We start from the raw sequence: 12,369 nt of genomic DNA on the forward strand, positions 1-12,369 counted from the left end.
CTGGCTTAGTATTTCCTGAATCACTCCAATGGCATAAACTCAGACTCCAATCTCTCAGGAGGCTTGGGTTATTAGAAAGTCAGAATCTTTTTTTGCACCCAGAGTCTAAGCCAAGACACTCAAGTTTCCTTGTCACCTTCCTCTGCCAAGGAAAAGATTTTCTAGTCCACACTTCTAAGAAGGTTGTAGCTCTGTAGTTTTTGACTTTTGGCAGGCTTCTTGGTTCCAATTTTCCACTTAGCAAAGACTTGTCTTCTGAGCCCCTTGCGGCCGTAAAATCCCCAGCCTTTGGGTTCCTGACATGGGCAGCTGCCCCGGGCAGCTGCCGCTGACGATTGGCGTACCGCTCTGGCTTCCCAATTTTGGTTTCGGCCCCTGGGAATTTCCTGTACTTTTCTGCACACTCAGCATATGCTTAAAATCAGGTGTATTGTATTTTATCTGACAGATTATATCAGAAGAAATTATATTAATAGATTTTTTTTTTTTTTTTTTACCTAAAGTTTATTCTGCTCTAGTGCCAGAAACAGAAATCTCACCATGTTTTCAGGCAACATTTGCAATTCTCCTGGGTTCTGTGGTAGGTTGTTTTCAGAGTTTTTTTCCTCTGCTCCGAGCCTCCCACATGCCGTTCCCTTTCTTTATTCTGCAGTGGTTTTTATGGGTCCCACGCTGCTGAGTTTTTCTCCCCCCCCGTTTCCTGACTCTGATCTGGAAGTAGCTCAGTCAGTGCAGACGGACGCCAGGGAGGGCTCCGTTCGCCTGCTCCTGTGGTCCAGTCTTTGATTCCCATGTGGAGTGCGGGTGGGAGCCCAGTCCTGAGTGTCGCTGCCCCTCAGTGTGGGTCTCTGCTCAGCCCCCTGTCCCGCTGCCTCCTGCGCAGCTACCACGGTGTTTCCTTGCTCCCCAGCACAGGTGCAGTTGCCTGAGGTCTGGATCGGGGGACTCAGAGGCTGGATTAACGTTGCCAGACCTCCCAGATCCCAGCATCGGGTTGTTTGCCCATCTCCTTGTATCAGCTTTGTGTTATGATGAATCTTCATTTTTTCCTATGTCTTCATGGGTATAGTACCCGATATTTCTAACCTGGTTGTGCATCGGGAAGAGAACAGATGAAGACCAATACTGTATGCTCTCACTTATATGTGGAATCTAAAAAAACAAAGATCACCAGATCACCAAACCATAAATACAGAGAACGGATTGGTGGTTGCCAGAGGTGGGGGGTGGAAGTGGGTGAAATTGGTGAAGACGATCAGGAGACACCAACTTTCAGTCACAAAATAAATAAATCATGGGATATAATTTACAGCATGGTGACTGTAGTAAATAACACTGCATTGTACATTTGAAAGTTTCTGAGAGCGGATCTTAAAAGTTCCCATCACAAGAAAAAAAATTGTGACTATATGAGGTGATGGATGTTAATTAGACCTACTGTGGAGATTATGCCACAATATATACCTATATGGAATCATTACGTTGTACACCTGAAACTAGTATAATGCTGTGTGTCAGTGAACCTCAATTAAAAATAATAAATACCTGGCTGGCGTGGCTCAGGGGACTGAGTGCTGGCTTGTGAACCGAAGGTCGCCAGTGCAATTCCGAGTCGGGGCACCTGCCTGGGCTGTGGGCCAGGTCCAACTGATCGATGTCTCTCCCACACTAATGTTTCTCTCCCCCTCTCTCCCCCTCCCTTCCCCTCTCTCTAAAAATAAATTTTAAAAAACTTAAAAAAAATTTTTTAAATGTGTAAAAATAAGAAATAATACCAAAAAGAGAGAATAGATGAATAAATTGTGGTACACGTATACAATGGAATACCGCAGAGCAATAAGAATGCATTATTGCTCTAGGAAAGAGATGAATTTCACAGGTGCGATGTGAGCTAAAAAACACTCAGACCCCAAGTAGTACATAAGCAAAACTTGTCTGTGATGACGGGGGTAGAAATAGTTTATTTCTTAGTGTGTGTGTGTCAGGGGGAGGGGCGGCTGAGTAGGGGCTGGGAAGGGACGCAAAGGAGCCTGCTTGGATTTGGAATGTTCTATCTTTTGATCCTAGTGGTGATCACACTGGTGTACACTCATACAAAAACCCACCCATCAAGGCACCTGAGTTTTTGCATTTTATTCATACAAATTAATCCTCAATATAAAAAACCCCCAAAAAACTTACTATTAATTATTCCAAACACCCCCAAATTATAAGGGATCCTTCCTTTACAGAACATTTTAAAAATAATGATCCCAGCCCCAGCTGGTATAGCTCAGTGGATTGAGTGCTGACTTGTGAACCAAAGGGTCACCGGTTCAATTCCCAGTCAGGGCACATGCCTGGGTTGTGGGCCAGGTCCCTGGTTCGGGGCGTGCAAGAGGCAACCACACATTGATGTTTCTCTCCCTGTCTTTCTTCCTCCTCTCCTCTTTGTCCAAAAATAAATAAATAAAATCTTTAAAAAAGAACAATGACCCTGATTCAGCAATACCCACCAAAGTCTTGGGTGTCGATGGGTCTGTCCCGCTTCACCCCATCTTTGTGGTTATTATATTGGAAAGTTGCCAAAGGCTGCATTGTGGGTTCTGAACCCGAACCTGGGAGTCATTGTTTCTTTCTTCTATTTGAAATTTTAAGGTCAGTTTATTAAGTTTAATGATAAATGTTATCAGAAAAATATTCTCCTAGAAGTTTTTTTTTTTTCCTAAAAAAAGGAACAGAAAATAAAAACCCTTTCAGCACAGGCAACCCTTTCAGATGCCGTGGCATCAGCCTTGCCTGCAGGGGACGGTGCCGGGGGGGCCGGGGGTCCCTCTCTGGTCAGCAGGACGGCAGCCTGGGCTGCCCTCGTCTCCCTCGTGCTCCAAGTCACCCACTTCCTGGCACAAAACCCCATTGCCTTCCACGTGTTTGCAGCACCTCCAACCGGCTCTCAGAGGGTGAAGACCATGACCTCTTTCAAATCGCTGTTTCCCACTTAACTTTTTCCTTCTTCTTGTTCTCATTTCTTTTTAATTTCCAAGAGTCCTGCATCAAACCTGGCCCTCGAACTTAAGAAATTGTCAATCGTAATGGAGCACCATGAAATAATTTTTTTTCGGCACCTGTTTCCTTTCCGTTCTGTATCCTGTCTTTTTTTTCCGTCTGGTTTTTATTTAATCCACTATTGCATTGAGTTTTCTTGCAGAGCCGGCACTGAAATAAAGATCATCCCCATGCTGAGGGTTTCTTCTGCCCAGAGCGCTAATTTTAAAATGTCTGAGACACTCTTGTCTTCGGGAGTCTCTTCTAGAGAAAACTGCATAGAAGGGGAATTCATCTGGGTTTTTCACTGCATATCAGCCTGAGTATGGCCTGGACAGCTTTGTCGTTCTCCCAGCTTCAGATGTCAGAGTAAAGGTGAAGCTGGGGGGATTTCTTGGTAATTCCAGATAGTGACAGTCAAAGGCCTCTTTACTCATCCCCCTCACATGCTTCCAGCATCAGAGAGAACAAGAGCAGGCCTGGAGCTGGGAGGAAGCAAGGCGGGTGAACCCAGAGCCTCCAGCTCTCAGCACTGCCCCTCCCGGAACCTGGCCCGGCGGCCCCGACTGCTGCCCGTGGAGGGCCCAGGCCCCATGGTGGGACCATGGCCACGGGCACAAAGCCAAGCCAAGTCAGCTGAGCACCGCGCCCCACTGCTCCCCAGTTCTGCCTTTGACTCCTTCATAACTTTTTAAAATTTATTTTTTATTTTTTTCCCAAAAGAAACATTGTGTTTTCAGTTTTCCAGCTTTATCGAGACACAGCTGACACATTATGTAAATATAAGGCGTACAATACGATGATTTATGTATATATTGTGAAATGATTACCATCCCCTGTAACTTTTTTTATTAAAGATTTTATTTATTTTTTAGAGAGAGGGGAAGGGAAGGAGAAAGAGGGAGAGAAACATCAGTTGGTTGCCTGTCACACCCCCCCAACTGGAGACTTGGCCCACAACCCAGGCATGTGCCCTGACCAGGAATTGAACTGGTGACCTTTCCGGTTGAAGGCTGTCACTCAGCCCACTGAGCGAGCCTCACCAGCCAAGGCCCTATAACTTTTAAATCAAGTGACATCAAACAGATTCCCTCGGGGGACCTAATGTACAGCACGGGGACTGCAGTTAATAGTACTCTATTGTACGCCTGAAATTTGCAGAGAGTACATCTCAAGCATTCTCACCACACCAAAAAACAGTAACTATGATGTATTTAATTAGCTTAATTTTGCTAATCATTTCACAAGGGTGTGTGTGTGTGTGTGTGTGTGTGTGTATAAGCATCATGTTGTATACCTTAAATATATACAATTTTTTACTTGTAAATTATACCTCAATAAAACAGGAAGAAAAGAAAATGATAGGTAGTGGCAAATGAAAAAAGAAAAAATGGCGTAAATACTTATAATGAAATATTATTCAGCCTAAAAAAGAAAATCCTGCCACTGGTGACAACATGGATGGACCCTGAGGACGTGATGCGAAGTGGAAAAAGCCTGACACAAAAGGACGAATGTGGCAGGATTCCACTTCTGTGGGAAATCTAACGTACTCAAACTGAGAGACACAGGGGGCAGAAAGGTGGTTGCCAGGGGCGGGGTGGGGCTTGGAGAGCTGTTGTTTAATAGGCACAGAGCTTCAGTGTTGCCAGGTGAAAACATTCTAGAGATCCATTGCAAAACCATGTGAATGTAGTTAACACTACTGAACTATACACTTTAAAATGGTTAAGACATTACATTCTATGTTATGTGATTTTCACCTCAATTAAAAATGAAAAAAAGAGATTCATTTACCCCCTGCCCAGCCCTCCCCTCATTCCAAGTCTAGTGCAGTTGCTGAAACGATTCTTGGTACATTTCCTCCCATTTTTCTGTTAACATGATCAATTGCACCAATGGATTTTTTTCCTTAGAAATTATCTGAACAAATGAAAATATGCACACATTGTTATTTAACGAAGATTCCTAATACAGTTTCGTGTTAATATTAACAAGTCTCACTCTTTCCACAGTCTTACTTACTTACTTACACAAGTAGGAACATGGTAATTATCATACTGGAAGATTTCATTTAAAAAAATAACTTATTGAAGTTAAAATTACATAATGATGAATCATTTAAAGGAGGCACTCCGTGGCATTCAGTGCATCCCTAAGGTTGTGCAACCACCACCTCTGTCTAGTTCCAAAACGCTTTCATCACTCCAAAAGAAACCTCCTATCACTGAGCCGTTTCTCCTCGTTCTCCTTTCCCCTCAGACCCTGGCAACCAGCAACCTGCTTTCTTCCTCTATGAGTTATCTCTTCCGGGCATTTCCTATAAATGGAATCATATGATATATGACCTTCTGTGCCTGGCTTCTTTCACCTAGCATAACATTTTGGAGGTTTACCCACGTTGTAGTACGAATCAGTACTTCATTCTTTTCTGTGGCTGAATGATAGTTCGGTGTATGGATATATAACACTGTGTATCTGTTCTCCGTGGATGGGCATTTATGTTGTTTCCACTTTTTGGCTATTATGAATAATGCTGCTGTGAGCATTTGTGTGCAAGTTTTTATGTGGATGTATTTTAGTTTACCTAGGGTATGTACCTAGGAGTAAAAATGCTGGGCCACATGGCGACTCTATGTTTAACATTTTGAGAAACTGCCGAACTATTTTCTAGAGTGGCTGCACCATTTTACATTCCCACCAGCAATGCAGGAAAGATCCGATTTCTCCACATCCTCATCAACACTAACTAATGCCTGTCTTTTTATTTTAGCCACCCTAATGCATGTGATGTGGTATCTCAGTGAGGTTTTGATTTGCATTTCTCTAATCACCAATGAGGCTGAGCATCTTTCAATGTGTGCATTGGACATCTGTATATGTGCTCTGGGAAGAGGTGTGTTCAGATCCTTTGCCAGTTTTTAAATTGGGTTGTCTTTTTATTGTTGAGTTGAAAGTGTTCCTTATATATTCTGGATGCTAGATCCTTATCAGATAAATGATTTTCAAGCATTTTCTCACACTTGGTGGGTACCCTTTGGCACAAAAAGTTTTAAATTTTGATGAAGTTCAATCAATCAATTTCCCCCCTTTGGTTGCTTGTGTTTTAGGTTCATACCTCAGTGACTGATTCCAGGGCTGCAGCAGGGAAAATGCAAGATGAGCGTGGAGCATTCTGTAGTACCAGGAAGTAAGCAGTGCTTACAAGACAGGAGGAGGCGACGTGTCAAAGACAAAGGGGAGCCAACGGAAAGGGCTCCCCAAGGCCAAAGCTAGCACAGCTTGGACAACGAAGTAAATAACAGTAAGTATTGAATAATAACCCAAAGTATAAAATAAACACCCATAGTGATATAAAGAAATAACTTGATAAATAAATGGGGGAGAAGAGACAATTCTTCCTTATAGAAGAATCCAGTCAATGGATGGAGACAGGATTTGAGAAGTAGGAAATCCCTGTTAGAATATCACAGTAACAATCGCCTCAGGCAAGATCCACGGAGACGGTAAGACATCAGTGGTCAAAGTTTAAGGAGAAAGTGGGTATTTGCATAATCTCCAAGTTATCTCCTCCAGACTAGTTTTGCATTACAGAAGGGAAATAGAGGACTTTGGCAGTGGAGGAGCCTGTCGCACCTCGGCGTAGTGAAGTGGCCATCACTAGCGATAAGACAGACGGAAGTCAGGCGCCCCTGACACGATGCGCTGAGAGGGCGCGTCGCCTCTGTGACCGGACTAATCATGAGAGCACTCCTGGCAAACCAAACTGGGGGACATCCGACAAAATAACTGTTCAAAATAACTTGACAAAATGTGTCAAGGCCATGAAAGACCAGGAAAGTCTGAGAAATTCTCACAGATTGGGGAGTAAGGAGGCACGATGAAAACGTGCCATGAGGGATCCTCAGTGGGATCCTGGAAGACAAAAGGGACCTTGGAGGAGACACCAGTGAAATCCAACAAAAGGCTGTCCTTCGGTCAGTTGTGTCCTATCAATGTCAGCTTTCTGGTTTGGATCACTGAACTGTGGTTGCACAAGAGGGTAACATGAGGGGAAGGTGGTGAAGGGTGTATGGGAATTCTACTGTTTTTACAATGCTTTCAAGTCTGAAATCATCTGAATACTTAAAAATTGGAAACATCATGAGCGGCTGGCTCCAAACCACCTCCCACCACAAGCCAGACCTGACCGGGTGGGCGGCCGGCCCACTGGTGCCTGAAGGGTCCGTGCAGGGAGGCCGGTGGTGGGGCAAGGAGCTATGCCGAGCTCTCGGGGCTCCTTCCACACCAGGTGAGCACCTGCTGACCCCTGACTGGGGCTGTCAGGGGCCCGCTCAGCTGGGACAGGGCCTCCCAGGAACCCACAGATGGAGGTGGGGCATCTGTCGCCTGGGAGAAACAAGTGGGCTGAGGCTTTAGTCTAAGGGCTTCTCTGGGGTCTCATTTAGACCCCACCACGCATGAGATCAGTTTTATTTTTTTTCCACCCCATCGGCAAGTGGAGCAATGGTTTTGGCTTGCACAGCCTGAGTGGGGCAGGCCAGGTGGCCCCCCAAGGGCGCCCAGTGCCTGAGCTCTTCCAGGGTGGGCCTGTCAGAGTTGCCTCTTGCCCAGGGTTACAGCTCCGAAAGGTCAAGGCTGACCGCCAGGCCTTCGGCTCTGCACACGCCGCCCTGAGGCGCCCCCACACCACATGCCCGGCGCTTCCCACCCGAGGCTGACAGGCCCTGAAGGCAGCTCTGGATATTAGTCTATCATTGCCACCTTGTGCTCCTCTTCCCCCTCGGAGGCCTCTCATCCTCTTTCTGGTGCTTTCCTTCCATCCTGCACTTCCTGGATGCCACGCCCTGGGCAGACCAGGGCTCGGGAAGCTCCCTTTGTGAGATTCAAGCCCTTCGCCATCTGGCCTCCTCAGCCTCGGTGCAGCAGGTAAGCCTTGCACTGGAGCCTTGCTCCCTGGCCTCACTGAGGGGCCAGCGCCCCACTCTCCCTGACAGCCCTGCCTTTGCCCCTTGTTCTTCCTTCCCGACCCAGCACCCACTTCTTCACAGCAGCTAACATGTAGTTAGACTGCAGGCTGGGAGCCACAAGTGGGTGGGGGCCTCGCTCTTCTCTGACTGCATGCTCCTGGCATGGAGTTTCCACCGAAGTGAGCTAATTCTACCTCCTACGGCAAGCTGTCCCTGGGGAGGGTGACACATTTAGCATTACCACCTCAAGTGACCGGGCTAAGTCAGTGCCTTGGGTAAAATGAAAAGGTCACAGTGTGGTTTGGTTTTAAGAGGAAAAAACCTTGTTTGCAGGAGCTCTTTGAAGTTCAAACACTAGGCTGGTAAGAAAGTTCTGGAAGGACAGAGGCCATTTATCTTCAAGGCAGCAGAAGCCTAAAGAATAAGGCACTGTTTAACTCTATCTCGTGATGGATACTGTGCCGATTGCACTCCATTCGTACCCACCCTGCACCCCACCCCCAGTCCCAGGTGTGCCCCTCCCTGGCCTCTCCCCTCCAAAGGGCCCCTTGCCTCGGCCTGGGTTCAGCTTCTGGCAGAGGCACCAGGAGGGTGGGGGAGAGAGGCTGGGCATTTACTCCTCCAGCTCCCTTCTTAGAGGGCCCCCCCAACCCCCCGCTGGAGTCCTGTCCACAGCCTCAGCTTTGGCCCAAGTCCAGTCCCGGCCCCTCCGCTTTGCCCCTTTGGAGTATCAGTGGCTCCCCAGGGTCCTTTGTGGGTTCCCTTAGCCCTGTCCACGCCTGAGCACATGGCCTCTTTCATTCAAGTCTTGTTCCCTCTTGAGGTCCCACTGTTTCTTCCAGGGCTGTACTGGTTCAGCTCCTGAGAAAGGGCAGAAGGCTTCGGGACAGTTCAGCTGAGAGCCTCGAAGGTCTTGTTCAGTCTTTCAGGGAGGCAACCTCAACTGCAAAGCTGAAAAGTGACCGCAAAGCTTGCAAATGTTGACTGTTTATTAGATCTACAGACAGCTTGCTGCAAGAGACAGCATTAGCTCACTGAACTTGAAAGTGGTCTCATGTAACTCAACAAACTGGTGTTAACAAATCCATCACTGTTTTGCATATTGAAGAGGGATTTTTTTCTTGCAGGCCTACTTATAACTCTAACCTATTCAAATTCAAACCCCTGGCCCTCTCATAGGAACTGCCGCAAACAAGATTCTTCCCTCGCAGGTTCACATCCAAACAAGGCAGCTCAGCCCTGCTGGTCTTCAATGCCAGGCCCTCAGAGGTCCTCAGCAGCCATTCACACCTGAGTGGAATTAGTGGGCGGCCCACCAGAACAGGCCTGAGACCAACTCCTGGCATCAGAGTGCCCGCAAGCAAGGAGAGGCTGGGGAGCTCGGAGCACCAACAGAGAGAAGCAGACGACTGCACAGGTCCTGGACCTCAGTCACAAGCTTTATTGTCTCAAGCACGGACTCGCCACACTTCAACAATTCCACTTTGGGGAGGGGAAGGGCATGGGGAGGGCTTGGGGGGGGCGGGCACGGCTGAGTCCACACTAGGCCGGCAGAGGTGCTTACTGGGAAATCGCTTCTTTGATACCTGCCATCTGCAAGCCCGTCTGGGGTTCAGCCCCTCCCGGTGCAGGCCTTTGGCTGTTAGTAGACTAATCTGCGCCTCTGTTGGGGGGGGCGACTGCCTGATTTTGCTGGAAAGAGTAGTATTGTATTAACTCTGGATTAGGCCACTAAAGTATCGCTTCTAGACTGTTGTTAATAAAACCGCATGCGAGAGCTACCGAAAGCCAACAGGGACGGGGAGGGGGCCGATGGGACTAAGTGGCTGTCCCCAGGAAGGGCTGCCTTTGGACATGGTCGTGCGCACGGCCCCCCATGCCTGGGAGCACTCACGGACTCTGCCAGGGCTGCTCCCAGGGCAGACGGCTGCCTGCCCTGCTGCACCTGGGGAACGCCGCGCCGGGGCACCAGGCCTCGCCCTGCAGCCCCCAGCAGCAATGCTGCGGCACTAGGTGATAACCTGCAGGCCCTCTAGCTCTAGAAGCGGGTGTTGCTGGGCCAACGCTGGCTTTTCCTGCCACGCCCAGGTCTAGAGAAACTCAGCAGGTCTTGAGAGGAAGAGGGAGAGGTGGTTAGATTTTTCTTGCCAACAACATCCCTTGGGCTCTCTTCCTGGCCATAGGAGACAAGGCTTAAAAAGCTCTAGGCAGGTGCCTGGTAAGACTGAAAAGGGGCTGTTGGTACCTGTAAATTCTGATGCGTGCGCCTGGCACACATATCCCTGAACGCTGACTCATGTGTACCTGGGTGTGTGTGTGTGCACAGCCAGGTTGCAGGAATGTCTGTGGTGTGTGTGGGCACTGCCCTGCTAGGCCGCAGGCTCGGTCCTGGAACCCAAGCATGTGCATCCGTGCGGCCTGAGTGTGGCTGACTGCAAATGCTCCGCCCGCATGGCCATGTGTGACACCCCCCCACAAGTGTGCGTGTGTCCAGGGGCAGTGGGTGTACACTTCAGAGTCTGCACAGATGTACCTGCAGGTGGGAGGCCCAGTTTTGGAACACCTGGTCAGGCCAGGGGACACCACATTACTGACCAGCCTAAACCCACCTGGACCCCTGGTCTGCATTCCTCTGTGGCCCCCCTGCTCCAGCTCCCAGCCAGGTGAGGAGAGGGGCTTCCGAACTTTCCTAATACTGTGGCTCCTGGCCTTGGTGACCAGCCTCTGGCCAGCAGCTGGGAGTTATGTGTAAGCATGTGTTAGTGTTGGGGGTTAAAGAAGGACCTTGCACCCCAACACCTTGAACCTGAAACCTTGCTGGGTAGACAGGCGAAGGGGAACTTGTGCCACTGCTTGAAGGGGGTTGAGGGTGGGGACAAGCAGCCCTGGAAACTGCCTTGGCATGGAAGCGGCTGCAGAAAAAGGGGTCCTCACCTGGCTCTTGAGGACCAGACTTCCCTCCTTGGTGCCTGCAAGGAGGACCTGGGCCTCCGCGGACCCTTTTCAAGGACGATGGCTCTAGGGTCTGAGGGGGACCTGGGAGGAGGAAGGGAAGGGAGGGAGGGCAAGGACATGCCCAGGGTGCCAAGATGGTCCTCAGGGCAGCTCAATCTGGGGAAAGGTGTCTAGCCGGATTGCCTCAGCCTCCCCAAACAAATTCCAGACGCTGCTGGGGTATCCTGCGTGTCCAGGCTGAAGGTTCTGGAGGCCAGGCCAGGGCTGTACCGCTTTCTGAGGAAGATCGTGCTTGAGGAAGCCTCCTGGTCCGGCAGGGAGATGGAGGGTGGGGGATTGTCCGAGGCGGTGGGTACGTTATTGTTACAAACACTGTTCTTGTCTCCAAAGTGACAGTCCTGGCGCTGCCTGGAGGGGGCGCCACCGGGGCGGAACGGAGTGGCTCTGGTATGGACTGGGCTGCTCCATGGTGTCCCTCAGGGTCAGTGCTTGTCCTGGAGAGACCAAGGGCTTGATCAGCAAGTGTCTTCAGGAGTGGCAGAGGCGGGTAGGTAAAAAAAGGGAGGCTGGGGGAGGAGAACCCACCTGGGTCAGGTAAAGGGAACGGCAGGGGCAAAGACCCTAGGGCAGCAAAAGTCCGCTTGTGTTGAGAAACTGTGAGACAGGAGGTAGTGTGAGAGCTGTTTAGAGGAAGCTGAGAAGAACAGGCAAGAGCAGGCGGGTTTACAGAGCCCTGAGTGCCTGTGTGGGGGCGGGATCCAAGGAGAGCTAGATGGGGCTCCAGGCCTTGGTGTTTATGTCTGTAAACTGAGATGACCCCAGTGCCATACAGGGTTGGCAAAGCCATACAAAGTTTGGCTATCAGCTCCATGACTCTCCCTACCTGCTTCTCTCTCTGCCTCTTCCCCGACAAGGGCCTGGCCCTTGGCAGATTTTATATCCAAGGTTCTCCTGTCTCTAGGTGAGCACTTGTAGCCAGAGGTTCTACTGTCCAGGGTGGAAGGACAAGTTCCTATCCCTGTTCCAGCCTCACCGCCCCAAGGTCACACAGCAAGAGAGAAGCTGAGCTGGTGCTGGGCTGTCCCCACCTTCCTGGGTTGGCCTCTGGGCCCCAGGTGAGTGCCTGTAACACTGTGGGCAAAAGCAGGAATTAACTGTGGGGTGGGGGCCACCACATAAAACATAAAAGTCAAGCCCTGGCCGGTGTGGCTGTTGGTTGGAGCGTCGTCCCATAACCGAAGGGTTGGGATTGGATCCCTGGTCAGAGCACATGCCTAGGTTGCAGGTTTGGTCCCCTGTCTGGGTGCATATCCCTGGTCCGGGTGTGTGGGATCCCCGGTCCGGGCGCATACAGGAGGCAACCAATTGATGCTTCTCTCTCACATCAATGTTTCTCTTTCCCTTCCTCTCTCTCTAAAAG

At 49.5% G+C, this 12,369-nt stretch overlaps 2 protein-coding genes across 3 annotated transcripts in view; both read right to left on the reverse strand.

Annotated features, from left to right (window-relative positions):
• Nucleotides 1–478: 478 nt before the first annotated feature.
• The window catches only part of EIF4H (eukaryotic translation initiation factor 4H), a 170,639-nt gene continuing 158,748 nt past the window's right edge, over nt 479–12,369 (reverse strand). Inside the window, exon 8 of the transcript XR_008530498.1 lies at nt 479–497. The gene's annotated coding sequence lies outside the window, so the exon portion shown is untranslated. The remainder of the gene's footprint in view (nt 498–12,369) is intronic.
• The window catches only part of CLIP2 (CAP-Gly domain containing linker protein 2), a 67,025-nt gene continuing 64,160 nt past the window's right edge, over nt 9,505–12,369 (reverse strand). For both annotated transcript variants that reach the window (XM_054589714.1, XM_054589713.1), the window contains one exon: nt 9,505–11,443. In XM_054589714.1, coding sequence (XP_054445689.1) covers nt 11,432–11,443 — 12 coding nt within the window. In that variant the 3' untranslated portion in view covers nt 9,505–11,431. The remainder of the gene's footprint in view (nt 11,444–12,369) is intronic.

Source organism: Pteronotus mesoamericanus, unplaced genomic scaffold, assembly GCF_021234165.1.
Source record: "Pteronotus mesoamericanus isolate MK-2021 breed Mesoamerican mustached bat unplaced genomic scaffold, CSHL_Meso_final scaffold_167, whole genome shotgun sequence".
In the NCBI taxonomy this organism is placed as follows: Eukaryota; Metazoa; Chordata; class Mammalia; order Chiroptera; family Mormoopidae; genus Pteronotus; species Pteronotus mesoamericanus.